This window comes from Centroberyx gerrardi, chromosome 1 (genome assembly GCF_048128805.1).
Source record: "Centroberyx gerrardi isolate f3 chromosome 1, fCenGer3.hap1.cur.20231027, whole genome shotgun sequence".
NCBI classification, from domain to species: Eukaryota; Metazoa; Chordata; class Actinopteri; order Beryciformes; family Berycidae; genus Centroberyx; species Centroberyx gerrardi.
In genome coordinates this window covers 16,817,611-16,828,280 of record NC_135997.1, presented here as the reverse complement: position 1 = coordinate 16,828,280, position 10,670 = coordinate 16,817,611, and the positions used below count along the sequence as shown (strand labels likewise).

The 10,670-nt window shown below is 41.0% G+C and overlaps 1 protein-coding gene across 1 annotated transcript; it reads left to right on the top strand.

The window, feature by feature from the left end:
* The first annotated feature begins 1,940 nt into the window (after positions 1 to 1,940).
* Positions 1,941 to 10,389, top strand: lipca (lipase, hepatic a). Its single transcript, XM_071903640.2, has 9 exons — positions 1,941 to 2,022; positions 3,917 to 4,104; positions 4,925 to 5,104; positions 5,276 to 5,393; positions 5,537 to 5,770; positions 7,370 to 7,612; positions 8,757 to 8,871; positions 9,374 to 9,592; positions 10,275 to 10,389. The coding sequence occupies exons 1-9, from the start codon at positions 1,941 to 1,943 to the stop codon at positions 10,387 to 10,389; spliced, it is 1,494 nt and encodes a 497-aa protein (XP_071759741.1).
* Positions 10,390 to 10,670: the final 281 nt, after the last annotated feature.

The following is a 10,670-nucleotide window of genomic DNA, read 5'->3' as shown; positions in this document are numbered from 1 at the left end:
AGAGTTTATATAGAGAGACCAAAGATTATTCAAAATATAATGCATTGATGTGCTATAAAGACATCTTGGCATCCAATCAAACAGAATAGCGTGAGGTTTGTTTGTTTTTTGTTTTTTTTGCCATCAACTTGATTTCTACCCACTCAAATTCAGTGTCATGACATTTTAATGGCAAGGTTGGTGCTCTCTGCCAATCAGTGTCCGATGTCATCACATCCAGTCAGAGTCTGTGTTTGAATTTTAGAATGACCTCATAACTTATTGATTGCCACTAAAACAACATGAATCACACTGATGGTATTTAAGTATTCAAGTGAATTTGGGGTGCAGCTGAAAACCAGAGATTGCAAAGTGACTTCCCATTGGCTTTAAATGCAATGCAACATTATCCATTGGGGCATAACAACATATACTGCAATACATTATGAATCTAATAGTATGAGACTGTTTAGGAGACATTTGTTTAGCAGTAAGACTTACACTGCTGGTTAATGTTATTATGTAGAGCTCAATAGGGAAATTAACTTGGAGAAACCTTTCAGCAGCTAAAATTTAAACCCTTTGATAACTGCATAAATTTGGGCTGATATCAGTTTTATTAGTGGGAAAGACAAAATTTTAAAGATTTTTAAAAGTGAATATAGGCTGAACCTCTTATAGAAGCCTGTAGTGTAACTGACTGTATAAGTGTTGTATCATTACAAAAGAAACAGCTAAGGATCTCTATGAGACTATGTGTGTACTGTGTTTACACACATCATTTACCTCACATGTAGTGTATGGACCATGTGTAATGCACATGTATAAAGTTATTTGTAAGTGTATCGGTTGCCGAGGTTAAGTGACACTGTACTTGACCATTGATTGATAAGTCGGTCGTTTCCATGCCTGTGACAGGTTATTGTGTCCCAGTGTAAAAGTACATGATTGAGTACATAATGACTGGTGTTCAGATAATGGCTGCCAGCCAGGAGAAGCTGTGCCACTCTGTTCCAACAAATATTTGTAGAATGGGATTAATAGCAACGTTGAGTTGAACACGAGAGGTTTTTTTTGCCAGTTGCTTATTTTAGAAATAACAAGACATGACAACATACACAAGGGTTCTTGAGACAATCTTGTGAAATGTAGACAGTAGATGTCACCTGTAAAGTAAAATCTCCTTGATTAAAGATACTGAACAATATACATTGATCAATAAGCTCCTCAAATGTTTGGTTGAGATCTCTGAATTCTGAATAATCTTTGCATAATTTGACATTTTTAAACATGCATCTCTTTGTTAATGTCTCAAAATGAGTTGCATTTCTTACAGTTATTATACTGTAACAAAGTGCCACTTTTCAACAGTTTAGATGAGTTCAAAGACATATTGAACCAATGCTGGGAAATCCCAGATCTAATTACGCCAAGGCTATAGTACAGTATAGTATAGAAATGTTGGTTGTGTAGCCTCAACAAGCACACAAGAACATTTCAACATAAAGGCTGTTAGTAACACTTGTAGATAGGAGTCTAAAGGGAGGATCTGGGGTCATTTATTATCCTACCTCTCACTGAAACCTCTCACTATCAGCACGTTGTACCACACACACACCCCCCCCCCACCCCCCACCTCCCACCTCTGGCCTTTCACAATCTGCTGGAGCTATGCAGCCGGGCCCACAGCCAATCAGGACAAGACCAAGTCCCCCTTTATCCATAAACCGTTACTCCTGTGCCTCCCCTGCCTCTCAGTCCGGTACAATGTGTACTCTTCTCTGCTTTTTCTCTGCCTCATAACACTTCCTTGAAAGACCTCTACTTAAATCCTACACCCATAGACAAAGAGTCTCATCTACAGGCTCTACCTTCACTAGATATATTTACCTTCTCTCCTCCACACTGGAGAGGTGTTGGGTCGAAGGGATTAGCTAAGTGCTTGTGTTGATAGTGACACCATGGCTGTGCTCAGAATCCTGTGTTGTTTGCTGCTCACATATCACCTGAGTGAGGGGAAGAAAATCAAGGGAAATCGAACAGGTGAGTGAATTGTCACATTTAAACGATCACAGGAAAGATGCAACACGTTCACAAATGTTTTTTCAGTTTGACTGCCTTTGTATTCACATGAAAAAACTACATTTGAATGTCAAAGACACAACGTTCTTGAAGAGTTTGGCTGGTAGATTGAAATAAACCATTTGGACCTACAGTATCTCATCATGACAAAATACAGGTCTGATTTTACCCAGTGTTTACCCAAAAACCTTTTCCAGCCTCAATATAAATGTAAAATGTATAACTTATATTTAGCCATCACATACTGTCAGTCCTCGTATCAAAAGCTCAGGACAATACATTTCAAGGTAAAAAAAAAAAAAAATGCCTTTAATCCATTAAATCAAGATGTAGTTAAAGTGAAGTTCCTGGTGGCAGTTTTCCAACAGGGGGCACCATGCTGCAATCACAAACTGCCCAGCTGGAGACTGCAGAGCATGTTGTGGAAAATGTAGAAGACTGAATTAGAGAGCGGGAGTTTACAGAGCTTTGTGCTGGGAGGAACATATTGATAAACAGCTAATTGACCCATGCTATTTTTTCCACTTTAAACACCGTTTTTTAAATTGATCTCTTTACAAGTTTCATATCCCACCAAAACTGGGAACACAAACACATTTGGCTTCAAAGTTTACAAACAATATACAGTTTTTCTCAATCATATTTCCGCGTCACATATAGTCAGTGTCTTAATGTTGAGTTAATCTGACAGTGAAAAAATTTTCAATCTAAAAAATAAAGATAAAATAGTAGAGAGCAATAGCAATCTTTGAGCCACATGTAGCTTAAAAGCCCACTCTGAATATGCAGAGCCTCTTTAATCACACCACACCACAGGCAGGCACTGCTGGAGCATTTTTTAACCATTTAATCAACATTATTGGCAAAGCTGGATAGCATTGATTACAATGTACTAAGTCCACTTAGAAAACCATTGAATATAGAGTATGTTTGGGTTCTGTTACTAATAAGCCAGACTGTTTTTATTTGCTCTCAGACAGATTCCCATCCCATGTTCATATAGCAACAGTTATAACAGTCAAGAGACAAGGTGAAGAGTGGGATTTAATGAACTGAGGGATTCCTTTCATTGTGGATATGTTAACAGCATGGACTTCACACACCAGCAGCCAATGCTGCGCGGATGGTCAATAACCATCAATGAATGTTCGCTATCTGGCTGGATGTCTAAATCTGCCTGAAAATAATGAATGACAAATTATATTTATGCAAACTATACTCATAAGGAATGGTAATTAGAAATGTCTTTGGTCAAAGATGTGTAATTTTGTGAGTGAGTGAGGTTTTAAACTGAGGCTCCAGCTCTGTTAAGGGAGGGAGCTGTTATGTAACAACTTGAAAGGGTTTTTCTCTCTCTGCCAGAGAGGTTCACATGACCTGGCAAAATGTCTCTGAAAGGCCATCGGCAGGCTACAGTCCAAATGAGTCACAAAGGAAGGGATGATACTTGGCATTTTCACCATTTGCTCTCAGATAAATAGTATAAACAGAGGGATTCACAGCATTATCATTTCGCTAAAATGTATTAATGTTGTTTTGATGAGATTTACTATTTGCTCATCCAAAACGAGAAAAGGATTAGAATAAATCAGCGCTTAGTAACAAAGAAAATCAATGCACAGAGAGAGATAATCCCTCGTTCTTGCCTGGGCTGAGTACAGTGCATGTGCCTTTTCTGTGAGGCACGTGAATTCATACATTTACATCACTCTGCCATGGACAAATAAAGTGAATCTTTGTAATAATTCACCTCAAAGTAAATATATCCAGTCCCCCAGCATGTCTGATATGTGCAGCTAATCATCCAGAGCAAACAGAAAACTCCTCTCTCTGCTGTTTGTATTCCCATGTGTAGCAGACACAGAGCAGAGGGGGGTGCTGAGGATGAAAGTGCCGTACGTCGGCAATTCAGTCTTCAGGCTGTTTTCAGAGGGAGAGTCTATGGAGGACAGCTGCACACTGGACCCTCTGCAGCCTCACACTCTGCCCCTCTGTGGCTTCAACAGCAGTCATCCCCTCATCATCATCACTCATGGATGGTCGGTAAGGACAACTCCCACTTTCCGCTTACTTCAGTGACTTGGAAACCACTGGATACAGGACATTTGCATAGGGATGAGCAGACGACGACAGAAATAAAACATGGAAGATCGCACAGTTGAACTAATTTTTCAGTCATAGAAGTTGCATAGGAGAAGAAATACCAAAATATGAAATGAACATGCGAAGATTTACATTTTTGTCCCTTTTTGTCATGAATTGTCAAATATGTGTATGATATGATAGTTAGAATGAGCTAAAAGTCCAAAAAGTCATTTTTCATTTCAGTGTGACTTAAAGGTATAGTGGTGTTCATGGTCCTCAGGAGCCAGAGTCCTGCTGGTTTTCTGTTTTACCTGGTAGTTGATTACATTCACCTGGTCTCCCAGGTCTCATTCAGCCCCTGATTACACCAGGTGAATGTAACTAACTACCAGGTGAGTAGAAAACCAGCAGGATTCTGGCTCCTGAGGACCAGGATTGAGAACCGCTGGTATTGATCTTATTCACATGGCGGCCATTTTGAACAGTCAGGGTGGGAAACTCTACCTGGAAGACTGGCATATAAAACTAATGTTACTTCAACATATAGTAAGTGAGGACTTCAGATAAATCAAACAGTTAAATCAAATCAAATTAGCTAGTAACCCTGGGAACAACGGTTATTTATTGATGCTTGGATTTAGCAAGGAAGTTAGTTAGCTAGCTAGCTTAGTTGAGGTCCCTAGATATTCAGGGACCAGAATTGAGTACCTGGGGTATAGAGCGTACCAGTGTACTTTCTCTAGATGAGAGACAGAAAATCAGTGTTTTGTTTCCTAAGGTGGATGGCATGATGGAGAGCTGGGTGCTCAGGCTCGCCACGGCCCTGAAGACGAAACTAGGAGACGTCAACGTTGTGATCACCGACTGGCTCTCCCTGGCCCACCAACACTATCCCACCGCAGCACAGAACACCCGCGCCGTGGGACAGGACATAGCCTACCTGCTGCAGACGCTTCAGGTCAGCAGATAATATGTTTTTCTGCTGAGTGACACTTTATTTTCAGCATAATCGCCATGTATGTGCTGAAATAAAATGTGTTCTGAAATTTGGTAAATTTCAAACTTTCAGAAGAAGCAGTATAAAACACCATGCATGCACGTGTCTTAATGTGTCATAAATCACCAACAGGAGTACTACCAGTTTCCAGCCAAAAAGGTTCATTTGATTGGCTATAGCCTCGGCGCTCACATCTCTGGATTTGCTGGAAGCTATCTGGAAGGTTCACAGAGGATTGGAAGAATTACTGGTGAGGTTTTGTCAATGAGAGAAATGTTGAAGGCAATTGGTCAAACTGAATGTTAATTTCCATAGGACATTTCAGATAATCCATCAGTTTATCTGGTGGTCCTGTAACAAGCCACTTCTTCATTACAAACTGTGTGTGTCCAGGTCTGGATCCAGCGGGGCCGCTGTTTGAGGGCATGTCTCCCACAGACAGACTGTCTCCCGATGATGCTGATTTTGTGGATGCCATCCATACTTTCACCCAGGAACGCATGGGCCTGAGTGTGGGCATCAAGCAGGCTGTGGCACACTATGACTTTTACCCCAATGGTGGAACTTTCCAGCCAGGATGTGACCTGCAGAACCTTTACGAACACATATCCGAGTACGGGCTCCTTGGTAAGGTAACCCACACGGGTCAGAACACCTAAGAATAAGAATTTGAAAAAAATAGATTTAAAATCGGCATATTGTGGGTTGTCTTCAAACAAAGGGAAAATCAACCAAAATTCAGCGTCTCTGTTCGCATAGTTCTGGTAATTTTAATGTTTATTGAATCAGAGACTGTGCCAATTCTGGTTTTGGTTTGATCCCCAAACATTAATATTGTTAACTAAAACTAAAACTAAAACTATAAGGTGTTGTATTGAGAGAGAGAGAGAGAGAGAGAGAGAGAGAGAGAGAGAGAGAAAGGTATTTAGACCATAGGTTTTGTAAATTTTATCCCACCCCCTCAGAACAATAAAACCATTGTGGTAAGCTGTGCTAAATCAAATCTAAAAAAATATAACATTTCTCCAAATGGGGAACCAGGGGAACAAAAATCTTCCCAATTTTGTGGATTTGTTAAAATTCATATTATTTGGGTGTCCTATGTAAAAAATAATCCAGGCAGTAAAGCATCACATTTATTCTTCATCACCTTCAGTGGGAGGGAGGCAGAGTTGATATTGTGATTTGAAGGCCTATATGGACGCTCCTAAGTGAGATAGAGGTTGTGTTTAAGAGGCTGGTAGTTGCTGTCCAACAGCAGTGATGCAGAGACACAGACTCCCTGTCAGGTGGAGTATAACAGAAGAAAGGCAGAGGTAAGAGAAGGCTTTCCTCCTGCCTGAGCACAGACATGCCTCTCAGACGGCTGGGTGCTTTTTACAAGTGTAATTAATTACTGAGGAAGCCTGTATCTGAAGAGCAAATGCGTAAATCAAATCAGGGGAGTGTTCTGCTCATTAAACACGGCTTGTTCATTTGCTCTATGGTAACACTGGTTTTGTTAATCAGACTTGCCACCTCAAAACACAAACAGAGAACATATGAGAAGCGAGCTCAGTTTCTTCAGATTTGGAGTTTTCATCAATGAAATTCCATTTTTTAAATATTTGGGTATCTAGGGAAACAATTCATCTTTTGCTCTCTGACAGCTTCTCCTCCGGTGTTCAGCCATCTGAATTTAATTCCCCTGAATCTAACATAAGTGGCCCTGGGATTTATGGTTCTTCTCAATCAAAAACATGTCCGCAGAATATAAAAGTGAGAACCACATTAAAGCATCTGTCATCCTCATGAGTTAATTAGTAACATGCGCCTTCCTCCGCTCCGTCCATCCTTCAGAGGCTCTGCCTCCAGGCTACAGGAATCTCCTCAGGAACTTGAGATGTGTCCCTGCTGAGAAAAAGGCTTTAGACCAGACCAGTATCAGACATAATGAGATGCTTTCAGGGGATGTGACAGGAGGACACTCTGACAGAGGTCTGGCTTTGGGGATAATGAACCTAATCCACAGATAATGGCCAAATAGAGATTATGACAGCCTTGAATTCTCAGGAGAGTTTTGTAATAACCAACTAGCACATAAATCTGTGATAAGTCTTACCCAGCGTATGGAAATGATCTGTTGAAACTGACATCAAGGGTGTTTCAGATAACTGAAAAGATCATTATGTCAGTCAATATGTAAGGCTTTTTCTAAATTTCCACCACATTTCTGTTTCCTCTTAGGTTTTGAGCAGACAGTGAAATGTGCTCATGAGCGCTCGGTTCACCTTTTCATCGACTCCCTCCTGAATAAAGACAAGCAGAGCATGGCCTACAGGTGCAGCGACAACAGCGCCTTTGACAAAGGCGTCTGCCTGGACTGTCGAAAGAACCGCTGCAACACACTGGGCTACGACATCAAGAAGGTCCGCACCGGCACCAGCAAGAGGCTGTACCTCAAAACCCGCTCCCGGATGCCCTACAAACGTATGTGGTTTTACCTCACATTCAACCAAAACAACAGCCACATACACTACCAGTCAAACGTTTGAACACACCTGATTGAATGGACTATGTTTTTCATTATCTTAAAGCCATTTTGATCTAAAGGCTTATGCTTAAATACTTCAAATTAGTTTTTTTAGGCAAATATAAATAGTGAAGTTGATGCCTATGTATGAATTTCTTTCCAAAGCCTTTGACTTTCCATCAAGGCAAAGGGCGGCTACTTTAAAGAATCTAAAATATAAGATAGTTTTGATTGTTTAACACTTTTTTGGTCACTGCATAATTCCATTTGTGTTATTTCATAGTTTTGATGTCTTTACTATTATTCTAAAATGTGAAAAATAGTTAAAAAAAATATAAAATAAAAAATAAATAAAGAAAAATGTGTGTGTCCAAAGGTTTGACTGGTAGTGTATGTGGAATCTCTGGTCTAAACAAATATACTTTGTGCTCGGCTTATGTCACTGTGTGCCCCAAAACAAAAAGTCCTACAGTATTGCATAATTTCCTTGGAAATTAGTTAAATGTTACAGGGAAATGTACCCTATGAGTATGATTTTGGAGATACATGTTGGAGATAACGATGGAGAGATAAATAATTAAGGTACATTTTAGAGACTTAAATGTACTGTAGTTTAAGCAATGATTAGAAAATACCAGTGTTGGATAGGTTTTTGAAGTTAAACTAGACTCTTTTCTTGTGCTGTAATGAGGTAAGATGTGACATGGTGGTCTGTTGGATAGTTTTGCAGTGTGGGCTTAGAAATCTGATATTGTGGCTTCACTGAAACAGACTTAATCTTTCCTCTGTGGAGCACAGCCAACAAAAACCACTTTATAGCTTCTCTTCCTTTGAAACCAATTAGCCAAGTAAGAGTTGTGCTAGCTGATAGTAACACCATGCTGACTGTCTGGCCCTCAGTACTGGAAGCCATTAATATTGACTGGGATAACACTGATTCAAGCGGCTTGATTGTTGTAAAATAGTTATCAAAGGTGCTTTGATTTTAAATATAGAATAGAATAGGGGGTTATTGCCCAACCAGGTTGAAAAGCTGTCATGTTTGGCCTGTTGGTAGCCTGTCATGGTTTCATCAGTTGACTTCTGCCTCCCTCTCTGCAGTCTACCATTACCAGTTCAGGATACAGTTTGTCAACCAGATCGAGGGGATTGAGCCGTCTCTGACCATCTCTCTCACCGGAACAAAGGAGGAAAGCGGGGATCTCCCCATCACCTTGTGAGTGCCACTTCCCATCGGTCTTGCATTACATGTGTTATGTTGCCTTGTGCCGAGTTGTTTGTCCCTTGGTGATTCTCCACTCGGTATATACTCAGTCCTTGATACATGCAATATGCAGCTGCGCTCCGAACTCTATAAGAATGAGAGCAAGTCAAGGATAGCAGCTGACACACATGGCAACAGCTCGTGCCGCCGCATGAAAGAACTATAAATGGGGATGGTGGAATAAATAATTCACTTGTGTGCGTATTATAAAGGGACACTATCCCCTGACAACTGCGTTATCCTTCATGTTCTGTATATCAAAGAGCCTCAGCCTGAGCATTACAGGCAGAGAGTCTCATGTGCCGTCCTACTTTAGTTCAGTATATCACAACAGAGGGTCTTTGCTTTGAAACAAAAAGCTGTGATGGCCTGTTGGTGGAAATCCCCCACTCTAATAAACTAACCCTCTCTTTCTACTTCTTGCTTTCTGTCATTTTAAACTCTCCACCACCAGCATTGAGGAGATTTGGGGCAACAAGACCTACACCTTCCTGATCACCCTGGACAGAGACATCGGGGATCTGATGTTGCTCAAATTCCACTGGGAGGGACTCGCTCTGTGGAAGAGCATGTGGAACCGGATGCAGACCATGATCCCCTGGGGCGGCTCGGGCAGCAAACCTCTGCTCACTGTGGGCAAGATCAGCGTCAAAGCAGGCGAGACACAAGAGAGGTACGTTGATGTGAGGTTGAATGCTGTTCGGGCAGATGGATAGAGTCAACAGAGGGGCGTTAGAGTTCAGAGTGTGAAAAGGCAGCAGCCAGACAGAGGAAGCTCCATTTCTGTTAACATGTCTTTTTGGCTCTGGTCCTCTCATTATACCTAAACGGCCCACCCACCTGGAGAATTAGAGACAGCAGGCAACACAAGAGGGAGATGCATAACATTAAATGCTTTATCTAAAGCAGCTGTCACATATCGTGCTATATTGTACAGTAAACTGTGCTATGCAGCCAAATATCAAAGGATTAAGGCCTGCAAATGATCTACAAAGGATTGGAAACTACTTGAAGCACTCTCACCCTTTTTTAACATTTACTGGCATAAATCATGACTAATGATTTCAAATGCCCATATACACAACAATTCAAACAAACCACCGGATTGCCTCTGTTTTCCAATAACAACAGCAACCGCCTGTTCACAGCATCCAGTAGAATCCCTCTACAGCATAGTAGACTTTTAACGCCACCTAGTGGATTATTTCCCCAACACACATCATTTGAAACATTTATCATCACAGACTGACTGCTCTCTGCTGCTCTTCTCCATTCAAATCACATCCAACTTTAGCACTGTTCCAATAAAGAGTAAGCAAGCCATATCAATAACGCACATGGTTTCTGTTTTTTAGGACAACCTTCTGTGCCATGACAAATGACGGACAGCATGTCGAGGTGTCGGAAGATAAAGTATTTGTGCGCTGCAAAGAAGACAGCCCGAAACAGCGCCGGAGAAAGCACAGCTAATGGACTGTGATAGCCTTTGTGTCTGTGCATCAGCAGCTGCAGGAGACAGGCTGCAATGTCAGCTGTGTGTCTGTTCAACAGATCGAAGATCTCTGATGGCAGGGCAATGAAATGTTACCTCACACTTGTGAAGTTCACATCCGGATGAAATTCTATGAACTCCTCAAAGCGAGTCTGTGCAGTTTTAGGAAGGAAATTTGAACCTATGAATTGTCAAACAAGTTAATGGTATAGTTTTAGTACTGAATAAATAAAGTGTGAAAGTTTAATAGGAAAATTGG

Excerpts from the sequence above, each read along its gene's own strand:
- lipca (XM_071903640.2), top strand. The coding sequence starts at position 1,941 with ATGGCTGTGCTCAGAATCCTGTGTTGTTTGCTGCTCACATATCACCTG. Across the intron at positions 5,394-5,536 it reads GAGGATTGGAAGAATTACTG|GTCTGGATCCAGCGGGGCCG; the intron begins GTGAGGTTTTGT and ends GTGTGTGTCCAG. Across the intron at positions 7,613-8,756 it reads CTCCCGGATGCCCTACAAAC|TCTACCATTACCAGTTCAGG; the intron begins GTATGTGGTTTT and ends CCCTCTCTGCAG.